General features: G+C 50.4%; 1 protein-coding gene and 1 pseudogene across 1 annotated transcript; both read right to left on the bottom strand.

The window, feature by feature from the left end:
• Positions 1-4013: 4013 nt before the first annotated feature.
• LOC118670338 lies at positions 4014-9507 on the bottom strand (annotated as a pseudogene).
• Positions 9508-9648: 141 nt separating this feature from the next.
• On the bottom strand, positions 9649-11785 carry DDIT4 (DNA damage inducible transcript 4). The gene is made up of 3 exons (XM_036337025.1): positions 11625-11785; positions 11239-11500; positions 9649-10985 (listed from the first exon to the last, which is right to left on the bottom strand). The coding sequence occupies exons 2-3, from the start codon at positions 11438-11440 to the stop codon at positions 10492-10494; spliced, it is 696 nt and encodes a 231-aa protein (XP_036192918.1). The 5' UTR covers positions 11441-11500; positions 11625-11785; the 3' UTR covers positions 9649-10491.
• Positions 11786-16956: the final 5171 nt, after the last annotated feature.

Genomic DNA, 16956 nt, shown 5'->3' with positions numbered 1-16956 from the left:
GAGATAGAAACATCAATGATGAGCCCTAGCTGGTTTGGCTCAGTGGATAGAGCGTCGACCTGTGGATTGAAGGGTCCCAGGTTCGATTCTGGTCAAGGGCGCATGCCCAGGTGCAGGCTCCGTCCCCAGTGGGGAGCATGCAGGAGGCAGCCAATCGGTGATTCTCTTTCATCCTTAGAGTTTCTATCTCTCTCTCCCTCTTCCTTCCTCTCTGAAATTAATAAAAAATATATTTTTTAAAGAAAAGAAACATCAGTGATGAAAGAGAATCATTGATTGGCTGCCTCCTGCACGTTCCGAGTGGGGATCGAGCCTGCAACCCAGGCATGCGCCTTTGACCGGAATCGAACCCAGGACCCTTCAGTCCTCAGGCTGATGCTCTATCCCCTGAGCTAAACTGGCTAGGGTCCATCTGCTTTTTTAAGAGAAAGTTTATTTAGCAAGTTACAGAGGTAGCCCTGGCTGGTGTTGCACAGTGGTTAAAGCATCAGCCCACGCACTGACAAGACACAGGTTTGACTCCTGGTCAAGGGCACGTACCTGGGTTGCAGGTTCAATTCCCGGCCCCAGTCAGGGCTCCTTCGGGGGGCAACCAATCAATGTATCTCTTTCATATCTCTCTCTCTCCTTCACCTCTCTCTCTCTTTCTCCCCCCTTTCCTCCCTTCTACTCTCTCTAAAAATAAAATAAAATAAATAAAATAAAATAAATCAACAGAAAAAATATCCTCGGGTGAGGATTAACAACAAAAGAAAGAAAATTACAGAGGTAGTAGAAGTGAGCCAGCTGGGCTGCGTAGGCTCGGGAAACAAGTTACAGAAGCAAAAGAAGGGCCCTTGGAGCTTCAGAGAGGGAAAGACAAAGGTGACACACCTGGGGGAAGAAGGGGAGAAGCAGGCCTGCTCTGGAGAGGAAGCGTGCGCCTCACCTGGTTTGCTTTAAGGGAGCTACTAGAACAATCTTCAGTTGCTTATGTGGTTCATTTTATATTTCTATCAGACAGTGGTAGCCTAGAGGTTAAAAGTGTGAGTTCAAATCCTGGTTCTGTGTGTCCTTGAGCAACTTAACCAATCCCTCTAGACCTCCGTTTTCTCGCCTGTTAGGGATAATAGCAGCATCTCCCCCACAGGGGAATAAATGAGATCATGTTTGTAAAGCACTTACCACAGTACCTGGCATATAATAGTGCTCAGGGAAAAAACATCATCATCATGGGCTTTCTTTCATCATCACACTCCAAGTGCAGTTCAATTAAACTCAATATTTATTGAGGGCTGCTGTGTGCTGGGCCCTGGGGATTGGATGGAGACAAGCCATTCTGCTCTCATGGAACTCCTATCACTAGGAGGGAGGCAGCCACTCAAAGAAACAGGATACGTGCAGGTGGTGGCAAGTGTTGGGGAGAAAACGAACATGGATAATTGCGAGAGAGCAGCTCGGGGCTGCTTTAGCAGGAGTGGCCAGGGAAGGCTCCCCTGTGGAGCGGGGACTTTTGAGCTACACCTGACCAACCAGGTGAGGCTGCGAGGGAGGCATGTTCCCAGCAGAGGGAACAGCTAGTGCAGAGGCTGAGCGCAGGCCCCTGCCTTGGCTGTCTGTATTGCTTCACCAAAGTTTCCACTTCTTGCATCCAGCTCTCTCCTGGCCACTACGCTGTCCCGTGCTCATGGCAGCCTTTGTAAAGCTGGTCCACATGATCCCCCTTCTCGTCGGTTCTGCCTGCTCCTGTCCGCCTTTGCAGGCCTCCTTCTCCACTGCCCCTCCAGCTCACGTCTCCTGTTCTAGGAAGTTTCCCCTGATGGGCTCTCTCTCGGGTTCTTCTAGGCTGAGTACTTTGTTCCTTTGTTTGATACCATCCTGGCCCCCTCCCCCCCTCATCTTCCTGGGGCAGGTGTGCCTTCCCAACACACTTGCCCCCTTTCCTAGGGCAGGAACCAGAACCAAAGTCAGAACCAGGTCTTACACTCAGCCCAGCACAGATCTGAGCCGTTCACTAACTCCTATGGATCGCCAGATCCCTTCTCTGAGAGACATGTCTGCCCAGACGGAATGGAAAATCCCTGGCTTAGGAAGGGCCGTGGAAATTTCTTCTTAACGTTCCCTTCCCAGACCTGGACTCACCCCAGAAGGCAGTCAAGCATTTGCCGGGTGACCTGCAAGGCAGCGCTGTTCTTCCTCCTCCGCCCCCACCCCGGGCGGCAGCCCAGGGAGCAGTGCTGAGTGGGCGGGGCGGGGGAAAAGCCGTAGTGGCAGCGGATGACTGCTCGGCTCTGACTCCGAGAACCCCTCTTGATGTCCTTTAGTCCCACACCTTCAGTTTAAAGATGAAGAAACACGGCTCAGTGGCAAAATCAGACTAGACTAGACTGAAGGTGTTTCCACTCCCACTCCCACCCCCTCACATTGCTCCGTGTACCTGTGTCCTCATTGTAAAACGGGAATAATAATAATAGTACCCACTCATTGAATTGGTGGTATGTCAAATGAGTTAAAGATGTAGAGTATTTTGTAGATATGAGGTCTATATGCTCTCGAGTCCTGAGCTTGCCCTTCCTTGTAGCCCCATGGTGGAGCGTGCTGTTAGCATTCTGCTGATCTCTTGGGCGGAGGGGAAGGGGCTTGAATGAGGGCTTGAGTCATCACCAGAGGCAGGCAAGTTCCAAGGAGGCCTGTCTTGTCTAGAGATTGTATCCACAGCATGTCTGGCCCATATTAGTCCCGCTGCTTTTTTAAATGTATGCAGATGCAATTACAGTGAATAAAATACAAACTCACTTACCATTGTTACTGGAGTCACAGGTTTGTCATATATTAAGTCAATCAATGATAGCTAATGGAGGTTCAGAATGGGTTGGGGGCCCCTGGGACCGGTGCCTCAATCCTTAGCCCTTCTCCCCGGGGAGGCCCGAGCTCCTCTCCTTCCTCCGAGGTGTGCGGCTCAAACCAGCTCTACTCCTCGCCCCAGCCTCAGCCTTCCCCCAGAGGGTCTCTGACGGGATCGGATTGCCTTCGGGGAGGTCCATGTGAGAGAATGAGGAGAGCAGCCCTCACATCTCTGGGGTTGAAGTTTCATCCTTCCTCCTCTTGGAACCTGTCCTCACTCTGCCACCCTCTCTCCTCCAGCTTCCTAGAGCATGTGGAGTACTGCAGATCCACAGCCCTCGTCCAGCCCTTCACCATCTTGTAGGGATGCAGGGTGCAGTGGGACTTGATTGCTGGGCAAATTTGAACTTGGATGGGACGTGGAGTGGCATAAAAGTGCTTGGAATTTGTGCGTTGTTGGTGGGAATGTAAAATGGTGCAGCTGCTGTAGAAAACAGTTTGGTAGTTTCCAAAAAAATTAAAAGTAGGATTATTATATGATCCAGCAATTCAACTTCTGGGAATATACCCAAAAGAAGTAAAAGCAAGTCTTGAAGAGGTATTTGTACACCCATATTTATAACAGAATTGTTCACAATAGCTCAAAGAAGGAAGCAACTCACGTGTCTATTGATGGATGAATGGGTAAGCAAAATGCGGTATATACATGCAATGGACTATTAGTCGGTCTTAAAAAGAAAGGAAATTCTCACAGTTACTACAACATGGATGAGCCTTGAACACATTGTGCTAAGTAAGCCAGGCACAATAAGGCAGATACTATATGATTCCATTTCGTCAGGTACCTTGAGCAGTGAAATCCATAGAGACACGAAGGGAAATGGCGGTTGCCAGGGGCTGAGGGAAGGGGAATGGGGAATGGTTGTTTAATGAGTACAAAGTGTCAGTTTACAAGATGAAAAGTTTTCGAGAAAGGTTGCGCAACAATGAGAATATATTCAACACTAGTGACTGTTCTCTTAAAATGGTTAGTACGGTGGATTGTATGTTATATGCTTTACCATAGTTTTTTAAAAAGTGTTTGGAAGTGGCCCCAATGGGCCTCTCCAGGTGATGGAAGATTTGAGATGTCATGGTCCTTCGATCCCTCCTTTCTTCTGCACGTGTTCATTAGCTTGTGGTTTTGTTATTGTTGTTTTAGGAATTCACAGTCAGTTTTGTTGGGCTCAGACCAGAAGAAGACCATTAAGTCTTGAGGACCTCTGTGTATCTGTCAGTTTTCTTCACCACCTTCTTTTTGGCCTGTTTCTGCAGCTGCATGAGCTGCCTTTTCTTCGGGTAATGGATTTTCGCTCTCCCCTTCCCCTTCCCCTTTTCCTCCAGAGTGGCTGTGACTGCCTGGAACTTCCAGGCAACTCCTGAGCCAGGCGTCCAGGTAGGCCAACCTCCGTGTAGGCGGCCAACCTGGGTGTAGGCTTCCAACGCACAGCCTTGGGGGCCGCAGGAACCACTGCTCTTTCATGTCATAGGCCAGTGGGATCCCATCAAACACCTTGAGGTGGTCCCAGGGGTCCGGCCTGCTTGGCCTCACACTGTCCGCAAAAGATGCAGTTGGGGGGGCGGGGTGTGCTAGGAAGTGTTAAGAACCGAGAGAGGAGTTGGTGTTCACCCACTTGCAGAGGAAGGCCAGGGACTTCATTTTGTTTCTGTAGAAATTGCCAGAAATGTTGATACCCTCACAGTGCACGTCCCCCGCCTTCCAGCCGAGCAGCACCTGCTTGGCCACGATGGCCGCCAAGCGGCCCAGGGGATGCCTTCGCCATTCAGTACCAGGACCTGGCCCTCCGCCGCCTTCAGCAACTGCCTGGGCTCATTAGTAGTTTCAATAGGCCGGGCTCTGTTCTAGACACAAAAAATGTGGGCTGACATTCTATTGGCAGAGACAGACAATACATAAATTTGATCCAAAATACTCATGGCTTTTCTTTTGTTTTCCTTTTCTTAGTGAAAAATCTACCATTTTTATTTGCATGTGGTTTACAAATTACCATATTTAATTGTGGAGCTGTAATTTATTTTTAAAACTTCTGGAGCTCCCCCGGCCAGCGTGGCTCAGTGATTGAACGTAGACCTATGGACTAGTAGGTCTCAGTAGGTCCCGACTGGGTCCCCAGTAGGGAGTTTGCAGGAGGCAGCAGACCAATGATTCTCTCTCATCATTGATGTTTCTATCTCTCTTTCCCTCTCCCTTCATCTCTGAAATCAATTTAAAAATATTTTTTTTTAAGAGAGAGAGAAAAAAAAACTTCTGGAGCTCATTTTATATATTTTATGTATTAAAACATTTTAAATTTATTTACTTTTTTATGGAATTTATTTGAATGGCACTGGTTAATAAAATTATATAGGTTGCAGGTGCACCATTTTACAACACATCATCTGTACACTATTATATGTTCACCACCCCAAGTTAAATCTCCATTCATCACCTTTATCCCTCCTATACCCTCCTCCACCTCCCTCCAACCGCCTTCCTCCTGCAATCACCATACTGTTGTCCATGTCAATGAATTTTTCTTCTCTCTCTCTCTTTTTATATTATGAATAATGCTGCTATGAACATTCATATATAAGGTTTTATGTGGATATATGTTTTCATTTATCTCAGGTATATACCTAGAAGTGAAATTGCTGGGTCAGATGGTTACTCTATGTTTAACATTATGAGGAATTGTAAAATAGCTGCACCATTTTACAATTCCTCCAACAATGTATGAGGATTCCAGTTTCTCCATATCCTGTCAATACTTGACATTATCTGTCTCCTTGATTATAGCCATTCTGGTGGTATGAAATGGTATCTCCTTGAAAATTGATTTTCATTTTCCTAATGACCAATAATATTAAACATCTTTTCATGAATGGCTTATAGGTCATTTGTACATCTTCTTTGGAGAAATGCCTATTCAGATTCTTTGCTCATTTTTTTAAAAATATTTTTATTGATTTCAGAGAGAGGAAGAGAGAAAGAGAGAGATAGAAACATCAATGATGAGAGAGAATCATTGATCAGCTGCCTCCTGCACGACCCTACTGGGGATCAAGCCTGCAACCCAGGCATGTGCCCTTAACTGGAATTGAACCCGGGACCCCTCAGTCCACAGGCCAACGCTCTATCCATTGAGCCAAGCCAGCTAGGGCTCTTTGCTCATTTTTTAATTGCTATAAGAGGTCTTTATACATTCTAGATGTAAATCACTTATCATTATATGATTTGCAACATATCTTCTTCCAGTCTGTGGGTTTTGTTTTTTTTTTTACTCTCTTGATTGTGTCCTTTGAAATACAAATGTTTTTAAATTTTATAAAGTCCAACTTGTTGATCATCTGTTTTATCACTTGTACTTTTGGTGTCATATCTAAGAAATCATTGCCTAATCCAAGATCATGAAGATTTATTCCTATATTTTCTTCCAAGAGTTTTATAGTTTAGCTTTTCCATTTAGGCCTGTGACCCACTTTGAGTTAATTTTTGTGTACATATGCCTTTTGCAACAATTCATGGAAGCCCTGGCCAATGAGGCTCAGTTGGTTAGGCGTCGTCCCCGTGCACCAAAGGGTTGCTGGTTGGACTCCAGGTCAGGATACAGGTCAGGGCACATGCCCAGGTTTGGGCTCTAAACCAGTAGTGGGTGTGTGGAAAGCAGCCAATCGATGTATTGCTCTCACATCAATGTTTCTCTCTCTCACTCTCTCTTCCTCTCTAAAAATCAATAAAAATTTCATATATTGAAGTGTAATTTACATTCAATAAAATCGATCAATTTTAGGTATACAGTTAAATTAGTTTTATCATACATACTTTTAGTCATTCTATATTGTTGGATTTTTTTTTTTCCTGAGAAGTTAGTGTGTGTGTGTAGGGGGGGGGAGGTAGAAAGAGAAAGAGAGAATCAGCTTCTTAGGGGTTCCCACTTACTTTGGCTTTCTCTTGCAGCCCCAGGGATCCATTTAATTATATATGGGTTGAATGAATGAATCAAGTGACAGTCCATCAGTGTCTGCTTTCAGAGCCACTAGTACTACATGACCACAGTTATTGCCACAGTTGGAATGGGGATGAAGACTCACTGGGCTCCTGCGTGGGTATGTCTGGGTTTAATGGGCTGTTTTCTAGTTTGTGATTCTTTCATAAAGAGTCCCCTTTCAGGATAATGACAGAGTCCTGTAATACTCTATTAATTGGGCCTGGTTTCTGTGCCTCATGTTTCCTCAGTCTTATGTTGGGCTGCCCCACCAGCACTTGGTCACCTCTACCAGCAAAAGTGGGATGTGGCTGACCCAGACACCCTGAGCTGGGGAACCAGGAGGGCTCGGGGAGTTGAATGGAAGGACCAGGAAGTAGGAAGCCACACTTCCCGTCTTAGGCCTGCAGCCCTGCTCACTGAGCCATTCTTGGCCTTTGCATTTTCTTCTGAACCATGAGGTAAAACTATAGGAACCCCTCACCCCCACCCCTCGTGCCCTGACCAGGGATCAAGCAACCTTGGCGTATTGGGACAACACTCCAACCAACTGAGTTACCCGGCCAGGGCTTATGAAAGGAATCTTTTACAGGGTGTAGCCAGGCTTAGAAGAATACAGCTTAGAAGAACAGCTATCTGAGCACATTACTCCAAAATGATGTCTTTCACAAGAATGTATTAAGGTTATATGTTGACATGACTGTTGTTAAAATGATGGCTTTTGAAAAGATGTTAGAGAAAAGCAGGACCAGAGGGGAAGGAAGTCAAAGGTGGTCCCTACTGTGCAGGGTGCTTGCTCTACAGCCAGCTCAGGCCTCTCATTTCTTGCCCAGCCACTAGCTTCCTCACCATTACCCCCATTTTACAGAGGAAGCAGAAAGTGACTTGCTCAAGGTCATCAGCTTAGAAATGTCTGAGCCAGGACTCAAACCCGCTTTTCACTATATGCACTGCTTGGTGGTCTTAGCCACAAGGACACTCCCTCTCTTCCAGGACCTCAGCCTTTAATATTCCTCTACACGAGGCAACAGGCGTAATAAAACCACCAAGTCTTAGCCCCATCTTCCCTTCGAAAGCCCAATGTCTGGGGCAAAGCTTCCTGTTGCATCTTAGGAGACCCAAGAGCTCCCACCTAGGAGCCCTTCTGTCCTGCCTGTGGAGATTTGCAAGCCTGTGAAGATGAAAAATGCCCGTCTAGCTTCAGGAGAAGGGTGTCTCAGCTGAGCTGTCTTGGGAACCCAAGCTTTCCTCTGGCCTCAGTCGAACCATTTAAGAAAAGCCAAGTGTGCTTGCTGCCTAGTCCTGGAAAGGGGTTAATGCTCGCTGTGCATCCGGCCTCCATACACCCACAAGGCTCTGCTCCGGAGCTGGACACAGTTGTTTTCCTCGCTCCTCTTTCGGGGCCAGGGAAGCACAGCCGTGAACATGGGCATGGATCTGACCTCATGGGAAAGTGACACCACACAGATGGTGAGCCTGCTTCACTCCCACTTCCTACTCTGAGGGGCTCAGTGGACAGGTCAGCCATGGTCAGAAGAAGATGTCCTTTCAAGGGCTTGGGCCTTGTTACTAATCTGTAACACGTTACAACCCCCCACCAGACCCACGCTTCACAGGGTGGCTAGTAGGAGGCTGTGCTCAGAAAATGAGTGAGAGGGCTCTCCTAAAACTGCTCTGGGCATCGTCTCATTTGCTAACACCATTTTCAAATCTAGTTCTAACACAAATTCATCCACTTTTGGGAATAAGTCACTCCGTTCTGCCAGAGATGCGAGTTTTCAAAACCATCCCAAAGTTCAGGACCCTGTGTCAGAATCCCTGATGAAAATTCCTGGGGCTCTTGGCCAGCATCTCCACCGGTGCCCAGGGATCTGTGTGTTAACTGGGGGCCCAAGGGATTTGACTACACACTCGAGCGGAAGAACTACCGTTTTACAGTTGGGCAAACAAGGAATATCTGGGACCAGGAAGATAAACAGGGAGATAACAAGTCTCCAAAGGCCAGTGTGGGAGGACTGCCTGCCAGTCCCAGGGAGTGAGAAGTGGAAAAGGCCTTGGCCTTCATCTGGCCCAACCTCAATTTCACTGATAAGGAAATTGGGGCCCAGAGAGTACAAGGAGTCCAGGTCATCCAAGGCATTCTTGAAAACAGGTCGGCAATCCCCTTGCTCTCTAAGTCCTCATTTGTCCTTCCTTCCGTCACCTTCATGGCATGGGTGTCTGTGTTTGTGTTCTACACCTGCCTGGGCCACACCTCCCATGAGGTCATGTCTCTTTCTGAGCCCTACTTTCCTTGTCTAGTAAGAGCCTTGAAGGAAATAGTCTTTTTCAAAATCCACGTATTGATATCCCTGCCCTATAGCCTTTTTATATCCAAAGATAAAATTTGTAATTTTCATGATTGCAGCACAAATAGAGCTTTTTAAACAGAAACAGTTTCTTGCAGTCCTTTTATTACCTGTAAGGAACTTGGGCTTAGGGGGCCCTTGTACCTGGGCCTCCTAACCCAGGGGGCAGCCAGGTGAGCTCTGCCTACTGACTGGCTCTGTGGGAGGTCTGACTCACTCACCTTCCAGTGATTTCCCCTGGTAGCCTCAGTCAGCAGAGCCAGGGATCCAGGGTTCTTGGCACAGATGGCACACAACCCACATACCTCCATTACCAGGCTGGCAGGCAGCCCCGGAAAGGGACAGAGAAATGCACAGGTGGACCTGAATTTGATTGAACCCACCTTTTAAGAGTACCCATCCCATCCCACCCCACTCCCTTTCATTTCTTAGCACTAGTAAGAGACTCAACCAACTTTTAACAAACACTTTTTTTATTAGAAAAGTACAAAATATTGCATAGGTCTTAATACTTGAACATCAAGTGTATTCATGAACAGGGAGTATCTTCATGTAAACAGTTCTAGATGGAAGACCCAGATGGCACTCCTCTGGGGCAGGGGTGCCAGCCCCCACCCCAGTCAGCCCCACCACTCACAGATAAACTCTTCAGTACACTTCAGGGGGTGGGACAAGCGCAGCTCCCAGGTGTATTTTTTTCTCAAATGTCAAAGATCCCCCAAGTGATCCCAACACCCACCCTTCTCTACTCTTACATTCATGCGTCTGTAAGATAGCTGCCTAGAACAGGTCAGTAGTGAAGCTCTGGTCAAAAAAACAAAAGATGCAAAAACAAAGAACACACACATTTGGCCCCTTCAGACCATGAGATACACAGAACACCTCCATGACCTCCCCCTCCCCGGGGCCAGCTACCTTGAGCACACACGGATTGCAATTGCAGAGGCCAGGGCAGCCCAGCTGCACTCCTGGCTGTCACACCACTGTCGTCTTAACTGTCAGTAACAATAAAAATAAGGTACATGCTACATACACATCCAGCCAGAAGCCTGGTTGGCCCCTAAACCTTTGTTTCATGCTACAGTACTGAGGGCAAGCCTGTGCCCAACGAGAAGCCACCTCTACACACCTCCGTGAGCTTCCCAGAAACACTTTCTCCCCCACTGCCCCTCAAGTGGCTGTTGTCAGTTCTCTAACTAACAGGCAGCAAGCAGCTCCTCAGCTCCTGCCTGCCAATGTCCACCCCAAAAGTTCAGTTGTCTGCTGTGGGGTCGGCGTCGGCCCCGGCCCCAAGTTCAACATTCCTCGATGAGCAGCTGCTCGGAGCTGTACAGCTTCTTCTTGATAACTCGGAAGCCGGTGCTCAGCGTCAGGGACTGGCTGAAGCCAGGGACGAAGGGGCTGTTGGCGGAGCTGAACAGCCCCTGGATCTTGGGCCAGAGGCGTGAGTCCAGGCGCAGCACCAGGGTCAGCTGGAAGGTGGGCACCAGGCTGGGGTCAAGGGCCAGCTCGCCGATGCTGTGGCAGCTCTTGCCCTGTTCGACGCAGACGTCCAGCAGCGCCCCCCGCAGGCCGCAGGGCTCGCTGTAGGCCAGACGCAGCAGTTCCTTGCCCACCTGGCTCACCAGCTGGCCGGGCATCAGCAGGCGCGCGGGGCGCCGCGAGCCCAGTCGTGCCTGGGCCAGGCTCTCCTGCAACAGCTGCATCAGGTTGGCACACAGGTGCTCGTCCTCGGGGTCGCTGAGCAGCTCAAAGTCGGGCAGGGACACCCCGTCCAGGTATGCCGCGTCTGCAAGGGAGAGCACACGGGGGACGGTGTCAGAGCAGCTCGCTCGCTGGGGAGATGATGCTTCCCGAAGAAACCAGCACTCCGTGCCTCAGTTTCCACCCCACACTCGTGCCCTACACTCCAATGCCCCTCCTCCACTCCTCCATCCCTCCGCCATCTGGGTTCTGGTGGGTTTGACTCCTTCCAGCGCGGCGCTCCTCTCACCGCCCCGGCCCCCGAGTCGCTGCCGCCCCCGCCTCCGCCCGTGGCTCACCTTCCTCCGGCCCGAAGCCGCTGTTGCTGCTGTCCAGGGACTCGCAGTCCGAGCTCTCCAGGCTCGCGCAGCGGCCGAGCCCCTCCTCTCGGGCCGCCGACCCCCAGGCCGAGCGCGGCGGCTGATCGGGGGTGGGCGTTCGGGACAAGGACGCAGACGCAGAGGGGGAGGACGACGAGAAGCGATCCCAAAGGCTAGGCATGGTGCGGACCGACACCACCACGTTGGCAGATGAGCTTAGGGTACGGGAGCGCCGAAGACGCTGTAAGACAAGAGGGGCACGGACCTGGCGTCAGTGTGGGGGCTGGACCAGACGGGGAAGGCAGGGACCCGCACGGCGGAGGCCTCCCCGCGCAGGGGTCGGCACCTCGAGAAGGGACACTCACCAGCTAAGCGCGGTCAGCGAGAACTGCTGGGACGAGAGCCGCTTGAATGAGTGCGCGAACCGGTGCCAGTCCCCGAGCGCTGCCCGGACTTGTCCGCTCCAACCACTCTCACCACCCTTCGGCCAGCCGCGGTCCCCAGCACCAGCGCGGAGAGGCCTATAAGGACTGGCTCGGAGAAGCCACGCCCCCTGGGAACAGCAGCCCAATCCAGATGCGGGAGTGTGGCCGGCCTCCGCCAATGGGCGCCTGGCGCACGTTCGCAACGTTCTCTCCTGCCCGGTGACAGCGGCCTGGCCCCGCCCCTGCTGAGCCCCAGCACTTTCGGCGGCCGAACCCCGAGCGGTGGCCACGCCCCCTTTCGAGAAAGGCTCCTCGGCCGCTGCAGCTGCCAAGGTCCCCGAGGGCGCTCGCGGCAGGGGTGGATCAAGGAAAGACTTGTTTATTATGGGGTCGTGTTGCGGGGGGATGGGGGAGCCGGCCCCGCGCGGGGGGAGAGGCAGGGGAGCTGGAAGGGGCGGTGGGCCGGGAAAACGGTTGCCCGAGTCTGGGAACTTGAGGCCAAGCGTACCACTGGGCGCACGGATGGATGCCCGCGGGACGGCAGCGCGGGGAGCTAACTTGAACGTGGCCGGCCCTCCCTCACGTACCCCACGTTACCCTGCCCTGCGAGTGATCGGATATGGGGATGGGGTCCCCAAACTGGGCAGCTCCGGGCTCCGAGCTCCCCCTTCCCCGCAGCCCACCTGCCCACCCGCCAGTTACTCTACAGTCCCAGGGGATGGGTTAATGGGGGGGGGTCCGTGTCCCCCCTCCCCCCATGCGCCTAGTCCCCCAAACCGTGTCCGCCACCATCTCTCAACTGCTCCCAAGGAAAGGGTTGGGGGAGGGGGTTAAAGGAGAGTCGATGGGCTGGGGCTCCCAGCGCCTGGTCCTGGGGCTGAGAACTGGGACCCAAATCACATGGATGCACTGAGCCACCCTGGTCCCTACTGACGTCCGCGGTGCAAAAGTGACTCTGGGGCCGCTGCGGCCGAGCGCCCCCGGGCGTCCGTCGGGTCCTAGCGCCCCGGCGTCCACGGAGCTTTGTGTAAAAGACACCAAGAGTTGCATCAGGACCAAGGATCTGTATCTCGGAAAGCCCGGGAGCGCAATGGCCATCCCCTGTTTCATCATTCAGGTGGGGCCACAGGAAATCTGGCCTGGCCTGGCAGCGGTGCTGGGAGACACATTGATTGCTGAGGGTGGGGATAGATTGAGACTTCCTGGACCTTAATTTCTTTAAAGGTTTATCGGTCTGAAACAAGAGGATCCTGATTAAAGAGGGAACCAAACTTACATCAGATGCTTCCGCCCCCCGGGGCAGACTGGAGCCTAACCGGACAGGTGGGCCTTGCCTCCAGGCGGGGTTGCTCTGACTGCTGTCTCCCGCTGGAGAGGTAAGGCCACTGCCATTCCCACCCCCACCCCCATTAAAAAATAATAATAAAAAGGCTGATCCGTGGTCCATCCGCACACATCAAGACTGAGAACTGGAAAGGACCAGAATTCAATCCCTGCACCCCCCCCCCTCCCATTTTCCAGATGGGAAGCCACCCTTGGAAGCAAATTTATGGATAAAAAATAAAGGAGGGTACTCAGATGAGGAGATATCTTCAAGACCAGCAGAACAGAGCACTCCCTTAGCCTCTGGGGCTTGCAAGGCCTGAACTCTGCCCTTGGTCTCCTATCCTCCCAACTGCTGCCACTTGCTGGGAACATTCAAGATAACCAGGTCAGGGTAGTTATGTGAAGTGCTTGGAGGGCTGGGGGTAGATGACATCCCCTTGAAGTGAGAAGAAGAGAGTTGAGGGGTTACCCGTATGGTTGTGTCTTTCTGTTGCCCAGGAGAGAAGGTCAGGAAATTAATTCATCGGAGGACCATTCCCTCCTCTCACCAGACTGACTGAGAGCAGGAGATAGACTTAGGGTGTTTTTCTTCTCTCTCTCTCTCTCTTTCTCTCTCTCTCTCTCTCTCTCTCTCAGAGGAAATAAATGGGGGGGGGGGTGTATTTCAGAAAACTGGAACACTAAGAAAAATGGAAATGTTTAAAAAGTGGATCTTCATAAGCAAACTGACCATCCAGACCCAGTTTGGTAAGGTCAGTTTACTAGGAATCATTCATTCACCCAAATAAATACCATCATGGGAGCAGTGGGCTAAGCACCTTTTTTCATTCACTGTCTCATTCTGTTCATAAAACACCCTTTCTCAAATGGGAAGGACTATGTTAATGGACACTAAGTAATTTTGTTTCTTTTCCAAAGAAATACATTTGTTGCTGTCTCATTGTGTTTCCACAAAGTGATGAAAAAAGGACAGGCAGTCCTTTATCCCTGGAGCATTTCCCCAGAGTATAAGCAACTAGGGTACAGAGTGAAAAACCACCTGGAAGGAGGCCTGGCTGAGGCCTAGGAGGGAGGGAAAAGGACTCTGCATGGCTTCCCCTCTGATACCCTTCACTCTTGTGAAGGAGGGGGCCTTGTCTGCCAGGAGAGCCATTGGAGCTGGAAGGGGAATTTCCTGTTAGCCCAGCGGTTCTCAACCTGTGGGTCGCGACCCCTTTGGCGGTCGAACCACCCTTTCACAGGGGTCGCCTAAGACCATCCTGCACATCAGATACTTACATGACGATTCATCACAGTAGCAACATGACAGTGATGAAGTAGCAACGAAAATAACTTTATGGTTGGGTCACAACATGAGGAACTGTATCTAAAGGGCCAGAAGGTTGAGAACCACTGTGTTAGTCCCTCTGAGGAGCCAGGGTGAAGGGTCTTGGTTCATCCCTGTGAAATGAAGGGTAGGATCCCTTCCACCTGCCTGGAGATGAAAAAACTTCATTACTACCTTGTACACCTTTCCCTGCATTGAAGCAGAGGGGATGGGGGGAAACCCAAAAATGTGTCACTCCTGGGCGGAGGCATCTCCATCCTCTGGCCTTTCGGTTAGGTCTCTTCAGAGCCCTCAAAGATCCTGTAAAGCCTGCATTTGGTGTGCTTCTCTCCCCTCCCTCCACCCCACCCCCATTCCCCTGGGGCCTAGGCTGGCTGCAGGTCAAGGTTGCCTTGGAGACCCAGTTCTGGGATCCTTTCCTCCAGGAAGCCTTCCCGAGTGCCCCCACTCCAAACCTCCATCCCTTGGGTCCCCCCCCCCCCCCCCTTAGGTCATCCTTACACTGACGGCTTATCTCTGTTAATAATTGTTTCCACTTTCATCTTCCCACCGGACTATGAGCTTGTTGAGGGTGGTAGTCTACTTACCTTCCAGAGGCTAGCACTTGAAGAGGCTCAGTGAATGTTCCTTGGGCGAAAAAAATGAATGAATGAATGAATGAACGAACGGATGGCTAGATTAAGCAATGTGGTGGATTTTCCCAGAATTGCAGACCATCTGGATTCTCAGCATCTAGGTGGGCCCTTCGGCAGTCTTTGATGCCACTATCTTTCTTTTATTTTTTTTCTTTTAATATATTTTTATTGATTTCAGAGAGGAAGGGAGAGGGAGAGAGATGTAGAAACATCAATGATGAGAGAGAATCATTGATTGGCTGCCTCCTGCATGCCCCCTACTGGGGATCGAGCCCACAACCCAGGCACATTGACCAGAATCAAACCTGGAACCCTTTAGCCCATCGTCGCCAACCAGTGGTCCGTGAGGTCCGAAAGGTTGGCGACTGCTGGTTTAAGGGAACCTTTGGAACAGCGGTCTCCAACCAGACGCTCTATCCACTGAGCCAAACCGGCTAGGGTGCTCCTACCTTTCTATCCCCTTTCTGGCAAGTGCTGCCCAGAGCCTTGATGTATCTGAACATTTCCTTCCTCTTCAGCTCAGGTCTGGAAGTGAGGCTTTTAGGGTAACCCAGTTCTTCCAGTTGGAATATTGTCAGCAACCCCTGGCAGCTGGGGAGAGAGGTGACATTGTACAGATGGCTGCCTTGTAGTGGAGAATCTTTAAAAGCAATTAGTACTTTACTTTCAAGCACCTCAAAATACTTTAAAAAATTGAGATGAAATTTACATATAGTAAAACTATTTAAAAGTGAACAATTCAATGGCATTTCGTGTATTCACAATGTTGTGCAACCACCACCTCTATTTAATTATAAAACATCTTTATCATTTCAAAGGAGACCAAACCCATCAAGCAGTTACTCTCCTCAAGATACTTTTGAAGTTTATATTCTCTTGTTGTAGGGCCTAAGGCTTCCATTTGCATAACTCCCAGAGGGCACCATTCCCATTAGTCTCTGCATTTACATATGTCTTCTTGGTAGTTGTGCTCCGGGGAGGTTGGTCAAATAGACACCATGTGCAGTGAGAATCTGCATCAAGACAACCCGATGGGGAGACTGGCTGGGGCTAGTGTAACGTCCCAGTGACTCAGGCCCATGCAGTTCACCAGGCCCCACGTCCCAGTCCCTGTGGCCAGAGCCCTGACCATACAGACATTGTCTCTTCCTGAACTCTGCTCCATTCCCGTGGGACCCGCTGCAGCCTGCAATTTAAAGTCAATGAGCACTCAAGCCTGGCCACCTGCCCCTCCCTGTTCAGGCGGTTTCTGTCCTGCGCATGGTTCCCAGGGCCTCCGTCTGGCAAGTTGCCCCAATCGGGTTTGGGGAGTTAAACCAGATCTTAGGGTGGGAGTGTGATCCTGGGAACCCCAGAATTCAGGATGGGAACCCCTGAAGGGCAGCCAGCTTGCCTGTATCTCTCTGGCCTACAGCCCTTTGGAAACTTCTTAGTAAGGGAGTGTAGGTGGTAGGAGGAGCCAGTGGGTCAAGGGTCAGTGGGTGTGGGGAGGGTAGTATGGCGGTAGGAGGTGGGACAGTGAAGCCAGCAAAAGTGTTCCCAGGACTTCTGTGATTTTTTTACTTGAAAAACAACAAACAAGTTAGTCAAAATAGCAGGATTATAAGTGCACCTGGTTTACTTGGAGGGATGTTCAGCTGTTGACAGCCAGGGCTTCATGGTTGGATTTTCACAGTGCTATTGGAGGAGGAATTAAAAACTTAGCGGGGAGTCCTTTTGCAAACAAAGCTCTTTGAAATGGAAATACTAACAATACATTATATTGTGCAGCCCTTCCAAGAAGCTTTTAAAATATATTATGTATTGCCCTACCTGGTTTGGCTCAGTGGATAGAGCATCACCCTGTGGGCTGAAGGGTCCCAGGTTTGATTTCGACTCAACCCCTCGTAGGAGGTGTGCAGGAGGCAGCCATCAGTGATTCTCTCTCCTCATTGATGTTTTTGTCTCGCTCCCTCTCCCTTCCTCTCTGAAATCAATAAAAATA

This window comes from Myotis myotis, unplaced genomic scaffold (assembly GCF_014108235.1).
Source record: "Myotis myotis isolate mMyoMyo1 unplaced genomic scaffold, mMyoMyo1.p scaffold_m19_p_15, whole genome shotgun sequence".
In the NCBI taxonomy this organism is placed as follows: Eukaryota; Metazoa; Chordata; class Mammalia; order Chiroptera; family Vespertilionidae; genus Myotis; species Myotis myotis.
This window is presented reverse-complemented; position numbering and strand designations above follow the sequence as displayed.

What these genes read in the sequence shown, in the direction of transcription:
- DDIT4 (XM_036337025.1), bottom strand. Translation starts at nt 11,440, where the DNA reads ATGCCTAGCCTTTGGGATCGCTTCTCGTCGTCCTCCCCCTCTGCGTCT. An exon ending in CGGCTTCGGGCCGGAGGAAG is followed by an intron (nt 10,986 to 11,238) that starts GTGAGCCACGGG and finishes TCTCCCTTGCAG; the next exon opens with ACGCGGCATACCTGGACGGG.